We start from the raw sequence: 20,073 nt of genomic DNA on the forward strand, positions 1-20,073 counted from the left end.
CGATTCTGACTCATAGTGACCCTATAGGACAGAGTAGAACTGCCCCATAGGATTTCCAAGGAGCAGCTGGTGGATTCAAACTGCCAACCTTTTGGTTAGGGGCCAAATGCTTAGCCACTGCGCCACTGGATCTGGGAGCCAGGCTGAAATAGGTACTGAGTTTAGGTTTTCAAAAAAATAGCTCTGAGCTAGTAAAGGCATTGTTAGCAAATGCATCTCTCTGAATTACCATGAAGGAACAAGCAGAGAGGCATATAAACCAGGTGTCCTCTTACAGACCTTTAGATCCTCTTGAAGCAAAATTCATCAGACCTATATGCTGAGTAGAAATGGGTGACTTGAGGCTTGAGCAGCCTGATTCAAGGCACTGGCTTTTCACAGCTTTTCCCTTTTCCTTTGCCTTTTTGATTTAATTTTTACTGTTTTTTTTTTTTTTTTCATGATCCCCTCAATTAATCTAAAATAATTTCTGTTGCTTTAACATAGGACTTTAGGTTGTCCAAAGAAGCCTCAGTTTAGTTCTTGGTATTAAAAAAAACAAAAAATCAGAATGATGAGGTTAGAGAATCCAAAGTTACTCATCCTATTTGGATGTTTTCTGAGAAGAAACTGTTATAAACGGAAACATAGCTTTTGCCCCTCCTAACCTAGGCGAAGAATCCAACAATTATTTCATTCCATTAATTTAACAAATTGATATCCTATACTTTATAGCACGCATTACATTAGTCCTATGCATGAAATAGCAGATAAAACAGGCATTATCTCTGCCCTTATAGGGAAGATGGTCCTTTAATATTTACTTAAACATATAAAAAATCATAATTGCAAAATATGTAAGTAGTGAAAAAGGAAAAGATAATCACTTAAAACAATCTTAACCCTGATCTGAATCATCTGGATGGTTCCAGCATACCCTGAACCTACTATGGATTGAGGCCATTCTGAAAGCGCAGCCACCAATCTCAACCTATCATTGGGAATAACTAAATCCCCTGAGAAATATCAGTGTTAAAGCTATAACGGAATTAGAAGAGAAAACATTCTTTCCAAATACTAGAAAGGAAAATATGATGGTTTACATATCAAATAAACATCATAAAATACAGAAACTGACAAAGTTTCAAGACATTTGTGGTTTGCTTGATTGACGGTTAGCAAAATAGGATTTTCCCATATACCTGAAATAAACAGAAGACAATATAGTGTACTTAACACTTTTTTATTCTGACAACTAGTTACATATGATTTATTTTACCTATGATATGTTATCAGTATTTGGGTCCTGATAAACCTATAAAATTTATCTAAAGTCAGGGAGAGCAGGAATATTTCTGAGTATTTCTTCTGCATCTCAATTGTGCTCTGCTTGCCTGAGTGCTCAATGAACATAACAGACTCTCCCTCCACTGTATTTGCCAAGTAGACCTGCATTTGAACAAATGAAATATAGAAAAGAAGCTCTTTTGTTGCTATCAAATTATTCAAAGCCCACACTACACAGGGACAGTTCTCTAGAAGCTCAATCTAAGCAATACAACAGTCTTCACCATAAATAGACATGTTTTACAGTAGTGTTACTGTAGTGGAAATTTATCTTTGCTTAAACAATGATCAATGTTTACAAGTTCTCGTGGACACTTGACACAGTATGAATTCTCTGAGCATTATTTTATTATAATAAAGAAAACTCATTTAAATGATTAATTTTTTTATTGGCAAGTGTGTATCACTGTTGAAAATCATGATGCCAGTATAAGCGAGTCCAGCAAAAGAAGCATGGGTAGCACTTCTAGATTACAAACCACTTTCATGTACCTTGTTTATCCCTTAGCCAACATCTAAATGAAAAAATATCTTTTAGTAATTTTTGTTATGTAAAGGAATAACAATTAGCTGACTTCATAAGTTAGTTCTTGTAGAGAATTCTCTAGAATCTCCAAAAACACTGAGAACACATATTTATTTTTATTTCTTTAGGATGCTGAACCTGGCTTTCTCTAGTCAATGTTTTTTTTTTGTATATAACCCCAGGAATTGCTGACAATTATAGATACATTTTAACATTTTTCTTTGCCTTTAAGATAAAACAACAATTACATCTCACTAAATTCTGGTGACCCCGCTGCTGACAAGGGGAATTTAAATTGTCTTCTGATTAATTATACATCTAATACTACCAGCACACAGCTGATAAGAGTCAACTAGGGTTCCTACACTGAGGTAGGCTCTGTTATCATCATAACTTCCTGGGGGACCGAAACAATGTGCAAATACATAATTTCAAAATTATCGTGGAGGAGCCATAATCCATATCTCTTTCTCAACTGCAGTAGGCCGGTCAGACTTAATAAGACACCTGTTTTCTGTAACACTTCTTTTCCTTTGTAAGCTCTTAGGTAACAGTAGCTGGCAGTGACAAAGTTCTGTGCTATTTACCACACTGCCACCAAGAAGGACAGTATTTGTATAAGCTTATCAATGACAGACACTCTCTGTTCAATAGTATATCATCCTCTTGGCAGGAGGAACAAACTGTCATCTCTCTAATAAAGCAGATTTAACCCAATGGAGGAGAATGGGTTGAAATAGAAAAAAAATATATATGCTTTTTGTTGTTGTTAAAAATAACAGCTTAAATCATCAGCATCTGAAAGTGTTCCAGAAGCCAGTAACTAGATATACTTATGTAGTTCTAGGAAAAAAGTCAGGGTAGCTCTGAGCAACTGGATTTTCTCTCTTGCATCACCTCCAAGTTGTTTGGAATATTGAAAACCATTGCTAGGGGAGGGAGTCTTCTCATCAATTTTCCACTAGTTACCAAGTACATGACATTGGGCATGCTGTGGAACCTCCCTGGGGTCTCATCCCCACTGTGAAAAAAACAGTATTTTACTTGCCCACGGTCAAGGAATTGGACTCCACAATCTCTAAATTATTCTTCTTTCTAAGATTTATTAATACAGTCATAGAATTTTTTTTCAGTTTTGAAGAAATGTAACTATCTCTAGGTTTAATAAATCCAATAAAATATGATTATACTTACGAAGTCTAAACTTCTTGTAATCATTTTTTTGTATGTTGAGAGGTTTTAAAATTTTATTGGGTTTTAGGTGAAAGTTCACAGTGCTAATTAGTTTTTCATTCAAAAATTTATACACAAATTGTTTTGTGACATTAGTTGTAATCCCCCTAATGTGTCAGCACTCTCCCCCCTTTCTCTTTCCACCCTGGGTTCTCAGTGTCCATTCATCCAGTTTTCCTGTCCCTTCCTGCCTTCTCATCTTTGCTTTTGGACAGGTGTTGCCCATTTGGTCTTGTATACTTGATTGAACTAAGAAGCATGTTCCTCATAGGTGTTACTGTTTGTTTTATAGGCTGAAAGGTGGACTTTGCGATTGGCTTCAGTTCTGATTTAGCAGTGTCCAGGGGCCATAATTTTGGGTGTTCCTCCAGTCTCTGTCAGACCAGCAACACTGGTCTTTTTGTGTATGTGTGTGTTCAATGTGAATTTTGTTCTACATTTTTCTCCTCTTCTGTCTGGGACCCTCTACTGTGATCCCTGTCAGAGCGGTTGGTGGTGGTAGCCAGGCATCATCTAGTTCTTCTGGGTTCAGGCTGATGGAGGCTGTTATTCATGTGTTCCATTAGTCCTTTGGACTAATATTTTCCTTGTGTCTTTGGTTTTCTTCATTCTTCTTTTTTCTGAATGTGCTGGGACCAATATATGTATCTTAGATGGCTGATTGCAAGCTTTTAAAACCCCAGACGATACTCACCAAAGTGGGATGCAGAACACTTTCTTTATGAACTATGTTATGCCAATTAACCTAGATGTCCCTCGAGACCATGGTCCCCAGCCACTCAGTCCCTCAAGGTGTTTGGATGTGTCTAGGAAGCTTCCATGACTTTGCCTTGGTCAAGTTGTGCTGACTTCTATATTGTGTGTTGTCTTTCCCTTCGCCAAAGTTAATACTTGTCTATTATCGAATTAGTGATTTCTCCTCCCTACTCCTCCCCTCCCTCATAACCATCAAAGATTTTTTTTTTTCTGTGTGTAAACCTTTTCTTGGGTTTTTATAATAGTTGTCTCATACAATATTAGTCCTTTTGTGACTGACTTATTTCACTCAGCATAATGCTGTCCAGATTCATCCATGTTGTGAGATGTTTCAGGGATTCATCATTGTTCTTTAGCATTGTGTAGTATTCCATCGTGTGTATGTACCATGGTTCGTTTATCCATTCATCTGTCGATGGGCACTTAGGTTGTTTCCATCTTTTTGCTATTGTGAATAATGCTGCAATGAACATGGTTGTGCATGTGTCTGTGTGACAGCTCTTATTTCTCTAGGATATATTCCTAGGAGTGGAATTGGTCGATCATACGGTAAAGTCTAAACTTGTGATGGAAATATATAAATGGATTTGAGATCTTAAAAATATATATTCTGGGGTTAGGAAGTGCAAAAGGAAGGCTCTTTCAACAGTCTTCAACCAAATGATAGTTCATTAATGAGTCTAATAATAGCTGCTTTCTAGCCTACTAATAATAAATATTAATATTTGTATATGACATTATTTCACATGTATTATCTATCCTAACCTCAGTGTCCTATTGGCTTGTTCTGTCAAGAGCTCTACCACACCATTCAGGAAAGAATCAGAGTCATTTTGATGACTCCATCACTTACCTAACCCCTTCCTGGGTATCCATTTTAATGAACCAGCCACTGCTGCCTTCTCCGTTTCTCTATTTTATTTCTTATCTATACCTCCTAGTTTAATTAACCATGTAATAAAAAATAACACTGAAGGTAATAAAAAGAGTACAACATTAAGCAAAACCTGTAGGGTCACAAAACATAAGAAGAAGAGAAGAGAAGAAAGTTATCCCGTTAATCCTTGTGTATGCTAACAAAGCAACACACTCTTGGATTGTTCTTTAATTTCTTAAGGCTGCTTCTATTGAAGGCAACAATATCATTATTAATAACATATACTGCTATGTATGACCTAAGCAAATGTTGGGAATAGTTTCCTTTCTGTGACATTTATGTTTTGCAGAAAAGGAACCTATTCGTAATAAGTACTATTCTAACGCACTTCTCCAAATGTTGGATACTTGTAAAGAAATTACAATTATTACTGGTCACGTTCCAAAAGGAGTATGATTAGTGAAACTACTGGAAGGAATATTCCACATAACACAGTAGAAGCTCAGTTTAAACCCTTTAATTTTTGTTGTTTGTTTGTCTGCATGTTTAAATATGGGGTTTGAATGCAAAACAATTAACAAAAAACTGACAAATGTCAGTATAGTTGCTTATAAATTCAAAGCAGATATAAACCCAGAGCCATATTCTCTCATTCCAATCAGTATCTTTACACATATCTGGAGGAAAATATATCTTGAAAGAGTCACTTTTAAAGAAAGCAATAACAGATTTTAACACAGTAGCAGTTGAAATGCTGATGCTTTTTTTAACATATATATTCATAAATAGGTTATAGTAATTATATTTCCTCCTCAAAATTATTCCACTGATTCTATCACAAATCTAACTAAAAGTTTAGAGTTTATTTAAGTTAATTACCTTCATATTGATGAAAATAAACTAATTTACTGTTTTTAAGCCCAGCTAATGAGGCTAGGTTACAGTGTATTCACTACCACTGCATCTGAAATGAGGATACAGAAAAACATTGTCTGCTTTACTGTTAACTATAGAGTTTAAATTGATATTACCTGCATGCAAGACATTTACAGATTAAAAAATAATCCATGGTAGGGGCTCAAAAACTGGCACACATTCATATATTTTCTAATTGCTATACATACATACCTTTACAACACACTTTTGCAGCTATTTTTTCAAGAGGTTGAATCCATTAGTCCACCCCTTGAATCTGGCCTTAGCCAGGTGATTTGATTTGGCCAAGGGGACATTAGCAAACACAACACAGCACAGGTTTGAAAAGTGCTTGAAAATTAGGGTTTGCCCTTTTTCTTGCTGCTCTTGTGAAGCCTACAATCATCACTACATGAAAGAGCCTGCTGGATGATGAGAGAGAAAATCAAGTCATCGTTATTGCCTTTGGCAACATGGGGTCAACCACCAGACATGAGAGTAAGGGCAGACTAGACTACCCAGCCCCACTCTGGTCCAACTGCATAGGGACTGTAGAGATCAGCTGAGACTGCCTAAAGCAGAAGAGCCACTGAGATGACCTTCAAAATTTTGAGAAATATATATGCTTTCTGTTTTAAGCTAATACATTTTGGAGAGGTTTATTATGCAGCAAAAGTTAACTAATGCAATATACAATCTCCATGTAATTTAGGATAATGTGGATTGAATTTCTCTACAATACTGTCTCCAGCATTAAAACACACATACAGACACACACTCCTTGTTCAATTTCTCTTTTCTAAGGTACTAATCACTTTTTTTCTCTTTTCCTTTACAAGCCAAATTTGTCAGAAAACATTTTTTTACAATAGTTGTCTAACTTTCCTCCTGCATTCACCATTAAACAACTTACTGTCATAAGACTGCTGTATTCATTGTTGTATCAAACAAAAGTAACTATCATTATCATTAAAAGAACAGTTTTTAGTACTCACACAACTTTCCTAAGGCATTGCCACTGCTGAATACTCCCTTTCTGGACATTTTGTGTCTTTCCTAGATTTTCCCCAACCTAACAACTCAGTTTCTATTCTTTTCAACCTGTATCTTCTCTCTGTCCCTTAAAAGCACATGCTACTCAGATTTTCTGCCTTGCCTTATGACTTATCATTATATACATTATTTTGGATGATTATTCTCCTTCCTGTAGCTTTAATTATCATCCTTGCAATAATGAATCCCAAATCTCATTTTAGTGCATTATCTTTACAAAACTTTTGTATTACAGACACCTCAAGCTCAACACGTACATTACTGAGCTCAGCATTTCCCTACCTAAATCTGTACTTCCTACTTTATTCAGTATCTCAGTAAATGGCAATACCATTTATGCCTTATAAGCAAAGTGAGAAACTTAACTATCGTCTCTACATGGAATATTTAATAAATTACCAAGTCATATACATTTTATTGTCAAAATACAATTTCAATCTGTCACCACTTTGTAATGTCCATTGATACTGCCTTAGTTCAGGCCCTAATCATATTTTGTCCAGATAAGTCATTCAGAATTTCATATTTAGTATATTTAGTTCCGAGAAACAGTTTTAATTCTCCTAGAATTCTGACTTCTGGAGATGGGGTGACTCACTCAGTCTCTGAGATCTTATTTTGAACTTTGAGCCTTCAGCAAACTGGTTTCCTAATGTCACCTTTAAATCAAACAATAGCCTAGTAAGCAGCTTAGTGGAGACCATTTTGCCTTAGGCATTGAGCCCTTTTAAAGAATTATCAATGTACAGTCAGTTTCAAGAAACAGAAACTCCAAAGAACAATTGATGCTCAAATTGTTCCAGTTTTGGCCACTGGGAGCTCTTTCAGTTGGCTCAGATGTTCCTTCGACATATCCTCATCGTCATGTTACTTGTTTTGTTTTGTTTGTTTCCTTGTTTCAGCACGTTCCTTCTTTCTGGCCCTACAGAATACTCCAGGCTTATCTTGTATATTTCCTACCCCAATCCTAGAGTCAGCCTTTCTCCAGATATACCATGGACTGCCAGAAGAACAGGCAATGGTTCCTTTAATTGGAGAACAGCATTAGAGAACAAGATTTTGGCGCTATGTGTCCTCTGTTGTTAGTGAGATGTTGTTGTTTCTAAGCCTTCTCAGTTGACAAGTACAGAAACATGTATGTATACTAACCCATGAATATACACATATCTATAGATAATTAGGACCCCTGGTGGTGTAGTGGTTAAGAGCTTGGCTGCCAACCAAAAAGTTAGCAGTCTGAATCTACCAGCCGTTCCTTGGAAACCCTATGGGGCAGTTCTACTCTGTCCTATACAATTGCTATGAGTTGGAATTGACTCAATGGCAATGGGTTGGGTTTGGTATATATAATTATATATTTAACCACCTGTAATTGCTAGAAGAGGACATCATGATTGGTAAAATAGAGGGTCAAAGAAAATGAGGGAAAATCTCAATGAGATGGATTGACACAATGCCACAACAATGGACTCAAATATACCAACATGAAGATGGCACAGGATTGGGCAATGTTTCTTTCTCTTATATGAGGTGTCGTCATGAGTTGGAGCCAACTAAATGACAACTCACTACAACAATCTATATTAAGGTAAACCCCTTGCCACTGAGTCGATTCCAACTCACAGCGACACTATAGGACAGAGTAGAACTGCCCCATAAGGTTTCCAAGGAGCAGCTGGTGGATTTGAACTGCTGACCTTTTGGTTAGCAGCCGAGCTCTTAACTACTTAACCATCAGGACTCCATATTAAGGTAAACATAAGTTTATAGTGAAGCCTCCAACTCTAATACGTTACCAAATAGCTCTTCCAAGCTTTTTCTGTTGCTTATCTCTAACTTCCCAAACTGTGAGAAACCTGGCTCCCACATCTGCCACCCATTGATGTAATTATTCAGCTCAAGTATACATGTACAGTGGTTTCAGAATTGTTAACCCATACTCCCATGTGTGTGTGTGTGGGGCTATATCAGAAAGAGTACAGTGCTTATGTATAGCTTTTTTGTTTGTTTTTAGTCTTATATAGACTCATCTCCAACGTCATTTAAGTCAACAATTTTTTCCTTACTCTTCAGCGAGATCATTTTATACATTTTTAAATCAGTTCAGTAAATATCTAGGAGCACAGTTGCGGAATCATATGGTCATATTATGTTCATCTTTATAAGAAACTGCCAAACTGTCTTCTGAAGTGGCTATATCATTTTGCGTTTCCATCAGCAATGAATAAGAGTCGTATTGCTACACGTCCTCTTCAACAATTAGTGTTGCTAATTCTTGGATTTTAGCCATTTTAATAGGTATGTAGTGATATCTCATTATTATTTTATTTATGAGGCCCTTTTTAATGTACTAGTATATGTCACTGTGAAAGTTGTTAAGCTTTCATTGCTCTCAATAGCTACTTTTCAAACACAGGGTTGTAGAAGAGTTACTTTATATTTCCCAAATAAACACACTTAGGATAACTGCATCCATTAAAAAGTAAATAAGTAAAATAAACATGGAATAAAGTTTAAGTATCTTCTTCTTATTCAATTCATTTTTCAAATTCAAACAGTGGCAACAACATAAAATGTGTTCATGCCCTTTAGCTTAATTACACTAACTTTTTGTAATAATAATCACACAGTGTGGCAACTAGGGTCTATAATACAATATTCATAGAAAATTCAACATAATAACCTAGACAAAACTAAAGAATAAAGTATCAAACAAAAAACAAAACAAAACATCAACCATCACCAAAACATCAACCATTACCGTCGAGTCAATTCCAACTCCTAGTGACCTTATAGGACAGAGTAGAACTGCACCATAGAGTTTCCAAGGAGTGGCTGGTGGATTCGAACTCCCAACCTTTTGGGTTAGCAGCCAATCTCTTAACCACTGTGCCACCAGGGCTCCATCAAATACTAAAACAGTGGAGTAAATATTGAACCTAATTATTAACCAAGTAACAAGAGCAGAATAGGGACTGTGCCTGCACATGAATTTGATAAAATAAGAGGAGGAAGGTGAGAGAAAACTTTGAATACAATCATTTCTGATAACTGATCATTTCAAGAATCTCAACAATTTTATTTAAAGCTGGTATCTATAACAGAGATGATATTCATTTGTTTTTAAAAATAATTGACATATTTGCCTTACATTAAATGCAGTGAATGATGATTAAAGAAGACTGGATCCCATGTGACAATTAGGAATGTGCATTTTCAAATTTTCTTTTTGCTTTGTCTACAGTATTCAAGCTGCAGCTTAGCTCCAAACTCATTCTTATTATCCCTATCTTCTGATGGTTTATTCTATTCCACAGAAAGAGCTGCACCATGATTCTCTTGGGAACCAGAAATTTATCAATCATGGATCCCACCTCAAGCTGAGTATTTTTATCCTTCCATCAAACAAACAGACAAAAAAACCCAAACTCATTGCCATTGAGTCAATTCCAACACAGAGTGATCCTATAGGACAGATTAAAACCACCTCACAGGGCTTCCTAGTCTGTAAATCTTTAGGAAGTAGACTGCTACAACTTTCTCCCATGGAGTGGCTGGGGGCTTGGAACCACTGGCCTTTTTGTTAGCTGTCGAGCACTTAAGCACTGCACCACCAAGGCTCCTTTTATCTTTCCACAAATATTGTAAAATATCTTCTTTGGAGTGACTCTTTATTTGGGAGGAAGAGTGTTGAGCCAGCACCAGAGAATAAAACTTTGCGGTGTTATTACGTATTACCAACCTCCTTCCACCTAGGCTCACCAGATTAATAAATAAAAACACATAACACCCAGTTCAATTTAAATTTTAGTTAGAATAAAATACATTATTGCATGAGAAATACTTAGATAAAAATTATTTGTTGTTTCTCTTAAATTCAAATTTATCCAGGTTTCCTTTATTTCATTTGGAAACCCTACCTCCACTCTCAGGAATTAGTTTATGAGTTCAAAAGAAGGATGATACTGAGGAGGTCGAAGAGAGACATACTGAGCGTAGTAGAGAAGACAATAATACTGCAAAGAAGGAAAAATATAAGATGGAATAAAGTATTTGAAGTCTTTATTTCTTTTAAGTAACCATAATATTAATGAACTGGGTTTTCATTTAACTGTTAGTGTCTCTGAAACTACCCATCCAAAATCCCATTTAACGTTTACTCAGATGTCTCTGCCAAAATTCTATAGATGTCACATCCTGTTTTTCATATGTCTCCTATTGTTTCTTTTTCTGAATGTAACGGTGCTCAACATATTATGATGATAATAAATAAAAACCCATCTGATTTTTTTCCAGTTATTTAATTACTAGTAATGCAACAAAGAAGACACCTTTATATACCTATTTAAAAGCATTAAGATGCATGAAAGTATGTTATAGATATTATATTTAAACACATAACATGCATTTTTATGATGAATACTAAATTTGTCATTGTATATAAAGAAATTCCTTTGAATTTCAAACAAGGTTTTAAAGCAGTTTGATTGTAAGTTGAGACTTTTTTGTTTGAAAGAAGTCTCATCTATCGTATGTATTTAAAGTTGTACTTATGACACTTTACAGATAGCAAATCATCTGTAAAGGCCAAAGAATAATGGTTAAAAAAAAGAAAATACATTGATGATTCAAATAATTCTCAGTAGGGTTTCATTTAAATTTACTTCTACTTGGATTTGTTCTCCTTTCTGTCCTTTTTTAGCCAATCTCCAGTTTTCTTCATGATATACAATACAGGAAAGATTTAGCTGTTAAGAGAATATGTTTGGCTTTTCGAAATAAAGAAATTTCACACGGCCAATTCAATATTTTTGTTGCATGTTAGTATAGCTTGATATAAAAATTAAGGCTATTTTTGGTCATATGTATATAAGATGCATGTTCCATATAATTTTTATATATATATACATTCCACATGATACATATTTTCATAAGTATATATTGTGTACATGCACTGTTCTATGCATGCGTATGGTATATATGTATATTTGTATTAGACATTTGCATATCCAAGAGTACTGAGGAGATCATATAAACCAAAATGAATATTTTATGGCTTTTAAAGTATATTTAAAACATTAAAGAATATGTTTATAGATAAAATCAATGTTTCATTCTGAAAATATCAGTACCTATTTTTAAGCAAATAATGCACGCATTATGTTTTTTTTGCCAGCCGTGCAACCCACCTGTGCATTATTTTCCGAGGCACACTGTGCACATTATATGTGTGTGCACATTATTCACATGGGCGCGTTATTTGCCCATTGTAGTTACATTTTATTACAGAGACTCTCTTACCACACACACTTCCTAATTTTACTCACAATACAACCTCTGAGTTAAATCTAATCCAGCTGGAAATATTACATGCATAGCATTTAAATCATCACTACAATTTAATTTCTAGGCACTCTAAAATTAAAACAAAAAGTCTCTGACATACTAATTCTAACCATTATGATATCATACTCCGAAGAATATAAAATGTTTTTTGCAGAATAAGAAAGCCAGAAAAGTCAAGACAACCAACAAAATACATCATGCTACCACTAAAAATGAGATATTATTAAATTATGTTGTGCATTTTATATATATATATATATATATATAAATCTAGCATGATTCTGTTTTAAAATTTAGCATTATAATGAGACATTTTTATAATTACCTGCTATAAATGATAAATACATACATCGCCAAGTCTTCTGAAGACTAACAGTGGTTTAGATTGTAAATTAAAGTCAATGAGGTGGATATTCATTTTATTAATATTTATATACTCTTGTTCTAAGCATCTTGTTATAGTGAATCATATGTGACTTCTTACAATGCTAATACAGAGGTTTAAGGGCTGTTTTTCTTTGGTTCAAACGTTGGAATATTGATACAAATTTAAATGAAAGCCACAGTATATTTTGTCATAAAGACCTTGATATATTTTTGTGATTTGATACTTAGAAAATCAAATAAAGCAAGACTTACCTGAAAAACACTCAGCAACTGACAAAAGTAGAATCAGCTTCCATGTGGAAGCCATCCTTGGACACTAAAGCTTCTGGGTCCCAGAGTATTTAGCACCTCTGCTGTCTCTTCATTAAAGAGTACCCTATGGAGATAGATGACAGATTTTAAAAACAGAGAAAATAAACACACAAACAAGAACACAAACATGAACCAACTGAAAAATCTGGTAATAGCTCTTTTAAAATCTTATAAAGGTCAGATTAAAATATAGTTGAATATTGGCAACAGTATCATAGTTTCTTTTAGAATTCATTTAATACTCAACACAAAGACTTGGAAGAAGAGAATAACTTCCTCTATTACATTTATTTATACTGAATACTCCCTTACAAATAGTAAAAACATCAGGTTCTAATGAGGATAAGTTTTCCTCACAGGAAATGTATAATAGCTATATTTATTACCTTAGACAAACTATTGGACTAGAAAAATAGGATAGAGGAGCCAGTTATATTAATATATACTCCGCTGATCTAGAACATAGCTAATGATCAGTTAGCCAAGTGATTTTACACATTGTGCCTGTAGCTCATCTAAACCTCCACAGGGCATTTTCTCATTTAATTATTAATGTCAACTGCCTTTGTTTTTAACTCCTGTGATTATCTGTACTGTGTTACAGTTCCCTCCTTTGGTGAGTTATCTCTGTCAGCATCTTTTACAAGCTGGAACCTAGGGGAAATAAGGATTTTCATGAATATTTAACATTTTTTGTCTAAAGCTATTTTTATAACAATAACCAGTATGGAACATTAATCTTATTTGGTTACTATTTCCTGAAAGATACAATAAACATAATAAAACGTACAAAATTCTAACACTAAACTTCACTCAAGAACTTGAAATACGTGCACTGGAAAGTCCTATAATAATAAGCAGCTTCAAGTTTCCAGGTGTCATTTAGCTCTGTCCTTCTTGGCCAAAAGTGATGAAGTTCAGATATATTGTAGTGTGTTAATTATTTTTAAATAACAATCACTTCTTGGTAACTGGTTTCTCCCTGTGAACTTAAAGGTACAGCTTACCTCTGTCTTTTAGAAAATATCTTAAAAATAGAGACAAGCATCTTTTTCCCCAAGCTGGGACATAATTTAATACAGTCACAGCAAAGGAGGGAAGTCTCTTACTAGTGTTTTTCTACCTGAATAATGCTAGTTCTATTTTATTTTGATAAAGTAGCAGTTTTTTGTTTTTTTTTTTTAATCGAAGCCATGATAGCCTATTTTAATTTCATGGTTGGGGATCACTAATGGAGAAGAAAGTTAATAAGAGTTAATAATGGTTGATTATAACCACCTCCCCCCAAAAAGGTTTATTTTTGTTTATTTTTTCTTCCTAGTAAATATCAGAAATAAATAAAATTTGAAGCACAAAAAAGTCCTCATAGCTAATTTTTACAATCTAAAATATTTTTAATACTTATACACTACCTTTTACCAGAAAGAAAAAGAAAATCAGCACATCAAACAACAATTAGACTTAAAGTTGCTAGAACTACAGTTATGATTCATGAGAACTGCACAGTTGAATTAGTGAATTTCAATCTACACTAAAATTGATCTTTCTTGTGTTTTGGACTCTGAGAAGTTAATGTAGTTTTGGTTTAACTTGTTTTGATTATCTCCTTCTCAGTCCCATGCTTCCAAAACAGGTACTTCCTCTGTCTATCACAATGTCTTTCTCTTTTGTCTTAAAAATTCTATATCAACAAATGCAAAAGTTGTTGGAACATTTATATGCTGTACACTGGGAATGTCAAGGGCAAACATACAGACACACACATACATACAAACAGAAATTAATGACAGGCTAAAAGCTAAATAAGAAAGATACCGTAAGTGAAATATCTGTATGTAACTATCAAAAGAGGAATTGATTCCTAAAGATGGCGTAAGTTAGGACTAGTAGAGAAGGGTCATCAGCAAAATTTGAAGAAGTATTATAGAAAGATCTTACATTTTGAGTAGAGGGTGCAGTAAGACAGACAATGAACACATTAATAAATAATTTAAAACACAAGAGTAAAGAAAAAATATGGGTCACGATTATTTTTAATGCTAAATAGTGCACTTAACAGAGACTGGGGCCTGAAAAAAAGACAACTATCATAGGAATCTGGTTCCAGAAATATTCCATGAATTACGCACCTGGTAATTAAAACCAGGACAGAGTGAAGACGGAATCATAACTCATCACCTGCCACCTGCCTTCATGCAAGCCCTTCTGTCAGGACTTGCATTGGAATCCTAAAGTTTTAAAACTTCCATTTAAAAGTAACACAAAAAAATGAAATACTTTTAAATGCCTCAATGAACTGGTTAGAAAGTAAAAACTTATTAGAGGTCAAAACTAGATAAAAGCAGTGTCATAGGTTGAATTGTGTCCCCCAGAAAATATTTGTAACAATTTGGCTAGGCCATGATTCCCAGTGTTGTGTGGTTGTCCTCCATCTTGTGATTGTAATTTTACGTTAAAGAGGATTAGGGTGGGATTGTAACACCACCCTAACCCAGATCACATCCTTGATCCAACGTAAAGGGAGTTTCCCTGGGGTGTGGCCTGCACCACCTTTTATCTCTTGTAAGAGATAAAAGGAAAGGGAAGCAAGTGGAAAATTGGGAACCTCATACCACCAAGCAAGAAGCACCAGGAGCAGAGCACGTTCTTTGGACCCAAGGTTCCTGCACAGAGAAGCTCCCAGACCAAGAGAAGATTGATGCATCACAAGGACCTTCCAGACCAAGGGAAGACTGATGACACAGACCTTCTCCAGAGCCCACAGAGAAAGCATTCCCTTGGAGGTGATGCCCTGAATTTGGACTTGTAGCCTACTGGACTGAGAGAATAAACTTCTCTTTGTTCAAAACATCCACTTGTGGTATTTCTGTTAGAGTAGCTCTAGATGACTAAGACAAGTGGCAAGCTAAGAACCGAAGCTGACTTTTCACCAGTAGGCCACTTACCAAATCTTGATGAATACAGGCTGGTGTTCATAGCTTCTCTGAGAATTGGGGACCAAAACAAACTTAGGGCCCACACAAGGTGGTGGTCAAATAGGAGACTCCATATACATTTAGGATATGAAAAGACTTCACTATCAGTATTAGGACAAACTAGAAATATCTGTCTAAACCAAGATTCCACTCATACAACAGTGAAAGAAATTTTTCAGTCCCAAACTATGGGACTGGATGAGAAAAAAAGAAAATGCCATAAAAAAAATTCATTGTCACAGGAAAACAAATCATCATGAGTAAGAGTCAACAGAATCTATATATGTCAGAATCAGACTGTGGAAGACTTCATATATTGAATTTTCATACACAGATTATAAGATCTTTAGTCCCTTGATGGTGCAAACAGTTGTGAAGGAGTCCGAAAAACCCAGGTGCTCAGCATGGGTAGAGGCTTCTGCCAAAGATGTAGGCCAAATTCCATTTCTGCTGTATACTGCTCATTCTTTCAAAAGTCACCTAGCCAGAATACTTCAGGGCCTGTTTATGATGGCTAGACCAGATTATTTCAGAGGTTTGCTGAACATTCTGGGATCGATCCATCATACCCTGTGGCTGCAGGAGCTTTTAATGCAGTATTCATACCTGGCCTCAAACCTAAACTTTCAGCCATATTAAAAAGGTATCGAGTAGATTGGAAAGCAGCTGTCATTGCCTAGCTGGCCAATCTAGCTCATGTACTCTCTCAAACCTTGGAAACTAAACAATCTTCCAAGGCAAATAAGTTAATGGCCTTACAATTGCAATCTCCTAATCAGAAGAGTAAATTCAAGTCCTCTGGAGGCACTAAACCTGGAACTTGCAATTACTGCAAGAAACCTAGGCATTGGAGGAAGGATTGGTATACGTTAAAGAACAATTAAAAGAAACAGCTTAAGCCAGAGACCCTTTAACCAGATATGGAATGAAGGGGCTACCGAGACACAACAGGGACTTTTCCTATGGTCGCACTTAACCTTCAAGGAGAAACTACTATGTATATTAACAGAGAACCTTGTAAATTTCTAATTAATACTGGTATTACACTCTCTGGCATTAACCCCATGTGTTTATAAAAGCCCCTGCCCAGCACAAAGTACAAAACTTCAAAAGTGTAGGGGTTACAAATCAAGAAGAGGCTTTAATTCATTCAAAACCTGTTCCTATTTCCCTTGACCCTATTGAAGATTTATGTCGCTTTCTGCTGAACCTGACACTCCTGTTAATTTGTTTGGCTGAGATCTTTTATCTCTAAGTTGGCCTCTATTTACAATTTTCAGAAAAAAGGACAAATATTATTAAGCCTGCCAGACCCCCTGAAAACCTCCAATGAAGGATTTCAATCAGAACTAATTCAAGAAGAGGCTGCTTGCTGTTTTCAGGCATTAGTCATGCACAGAGACAGTTTAACTCTCCCTAGCCTCTTTCCCTCTGATTTTTTAAAATTAAATCCTGAAACCTTATGGGCCATCACACCTACCGATGTGGGGCAAGTTTTATCTGCAAACTCATTAAAGTTCAAGTAGATACCTCTAAGCCTTTACCAAGATTCTCTCAATACCCACTTAAACGAGAAGCTATAGAGGGATTAGCCCCTATTATTAAGGACTTCATTTCTAAAGCATTAATTGTTCCCTGCACTAGCCCTTGTAATATCCCTGTACTCCCTGTTAGGAAATCAGGAAATCAAGGCTGGAGGTATGTACAGGATTTAAGAGCTATTAACAGCATTGTCAGGGCCCTGGTGGCACCATGGTTAAGAGCTCAGGCTGCTAACCAAAAGGTCAGCAGTTCAAATCCACCAGCCTCTCCTTGGAAACCCTATGGAGAAGTTCTACTCTGTCCTATAGGGTCTCTGTGAGTCAGAATTAACTTGACGGTAACAGGGGTAACCACATTATTATTCCCAGATTTCCAGCAGCCTCAAATCCTCACTTACCGCTTCCTAATGTCCCTCCAGACATTACATACTTTACTGTTATTGACTTCTGTTGTATCTTTTTCAGCATACCTGTCCACCTGGAGAGCCAATATTTGTTTGCTTTCACCTGGAACAACCAACAATTTACTTGACCTGTGATGTCTCAAAGCTTTACCATGTCTCCTACATACTGCTCTCAAATTTTCCATGTTGATTTACGGCCCTTACAATTCAAAAATGAATCTAAATTGTTACAATATGTCAATGACTTACTAGTAAGCTCAAACTCCCAGCAAGCCTGCATAGATGGCAGCATACTCTTACTAAAACATCTGGCCATTGGAGGGCATATAACGTTTTTAAAGAAAAACTACGATTAACTCAGCCTCCTGCTAAGTATTTAGGTCATTTGATTTCTGCAGAAGGCATTTCTATTATCCTAAGCAAAAATAAGGTATTTTTGCTTTTCCTATCCCTAAAACTAAGAAACGATTATGTGGGCTTCTGGGGATTTACAGCTATGGTAGAACTTGGACTCCTAACTTTTTCTTGCTAGCCCAGACCCTGTATAAATATTTGAAAAAGTCCTAGGCAGATTCTTCGCAAATTACCCTGGAGGTTCAGAAAGCTATAACTAAACTGAAAGAATCTTTAGCAAACACACCTGCACTAGGTTTTCCTAACTATCATCTAAATTCTTCCCTGTTTGTATACAAAACCTCTGGAAACACTTTAGGAATTTTAACCCAAAAGCATAGAGAATGTCAGAGGCCAATAGGCTACTACAGTCTGCAGCCTGACCCTGAAGCTAAAAGGTAGCTGCCCTGCCTCAGGGATGTTGCTGCCACAGCCAAACTAGTTGAAAGAAATGCAGATATAGTGCTGAGAATTTTTCTTAATGTTTATTTTCCCCATGCTGTATCTACAATACTTAATTCTGCTTTGAGCCAACATTTTTCTGCTGGTCAGAAGTGCTCCTCCTAGCTGCATCTAATATTAGACTACATTCTGTGGCTTGTTTAAATCTTGCCACTCTCTGTCTAGAAATTGACAATAAGGATTACTCAAGGCATGATTGCTTAAATTTAACTGAACAGCTTTTAACTCCCCACAAAGATTTAAGAAAAACTCCTTTAGCTAATCCTGATTTAATTCTATTTGCTGATGGATCCTACTTGAAACATAATCTTAGTAGCTGTCACTATCAGGCTGGGTATGTCATCACAACCTCTACTAAGGTTCTTGAAAGTCAACTATTCTCAAAGCTACTTTGGCTCAACAGGATGAAATAATTACTCTTAATATAGTCCGCAAACTTGCTAAAGGGAGGTCTATTAATGTTTATATGGATTCTAATTATGCTTTCCAGGTTACACATGATTTTGGCATGTTATGGAAACAGAGAGGATTCCTAACCTCTTCTGGAACTGCCATAAAAAATGAAGCTTTAGTAGCAGAATGTTTAAATGCTCTACAACTCCCTTCCGAGACTGCTGTGATAAAAATACAGGCTCATCAACCTAAAGGAGTCCCTCAGACTGCAGAGATAAGACGGAATAACCTTACTGATAAAGCAGCCAAGCTGTTATGGATTGAATTGTGTCCCTCAAAAACATATGTCAACTTGGCTAGGCCATGATTCCCAGTATTGTGTGATTGTCCACCATTTTGTGATCTAATGTGATTTTTCTATGTGTTGTAACCCCTACCTCTGTGATGCTCATGAGGCAAGATTAGAGGCAGTTATGTTAATGAGGCAGGACTCATTCTATAAGATTAACTTGTGTTTTAAATCAATCTCTTTTGAGATATAAAAGAGAGAAGCAAGTAGAGATACATGGGGACCTCATTTCACCAAGAAGGCAGCACTGGGAACAGACTGCATCCTTTGGACCCAGGATTCTTGCACTGAGAAGCTCCTAGACCATGGGAAGATTCATGACAAGGACCTTCCCCCAGAGCCTACAAAGAGAGACAGAAAGCCTTCCCCTGGAGCTGGCACCCTAAATACAGACTTCTAGCCTCCTAAATTGTGAGAGAATAAACTTCTGTTTGTTGAAGCCATTCACTTGTGGTATTTCTGTTATAGCAGCACTAGATAACTAAGACAGAATTTGGTACCAAGAGAGTGAAGTGCTGCTCTAACAGATATCTAAAATGGGGAAGAAGTTTTGAAACTGTGAATGGATAGAGGCTGGAAGACTTTTAAAGTACCTAACAGTAAAAGACAGATTGCTTTGAAGGGATTGTTGGTAGAATTATGGACGTCAAAGACAATTCTGGTGAGGACTCAGAAGGAAATGAGGAGAGCTGTTACACAGGAAGACAGTGCAGACAGCAAGAAGTGTAGCAGCAGCAGAACCAGGAGACCCGTGTGAGACAGCTTTGGAGCAACCCCTGGAGCAAGAGACCTGAGTGCCTTTGCACAGGAGGCTTCCTGGCAGAG

At 36.1% G+C, this 20,073-nt stretch overlaps 1 protein-coding gene across 2 annotated transcripts in view; it reads right to left on the minus strand.

Annotated features, from left to right (window-relative positions):
• CNTN5 (contactin 5) overlaps positions 1-20,073 on the minus strand; it is a 1,437,272-nt gene that overhangs the window by 803,027 nt on the left and 614,172 nt on the right. For both annotated transcript variants that reach the window (XM_023740130.1, XM_004385875.1), the window contains one exon: positions 12,672-12,795. In XM_023740130.1, the coding sequence (XP_023595898.1) occupies positions 12,672-12,726 (55 nt within the window). In that variant the 5' untranslated portion in view covers positions 12,727-12,795. The remainder of the gene's footprint in view (positions 1-12,671; positions 12,796-20,073) is intronic.

This window comes from Trichechus manatus, unplaced genomic scaffold, assembly GCF_000243295.1.
Source record: "Trichechus manatus latirostris isolate Lorelei unplaced genomic scaffold, TriManLat1.0 scaffold00148, whole genome shotgun sequence".
NCBI classification, from domain to species: Eukaryota; Metazoa; Chordata; class Mammalia; order Sirenia; family Trichechidae; genus Trichechus; species Trichechus manatus.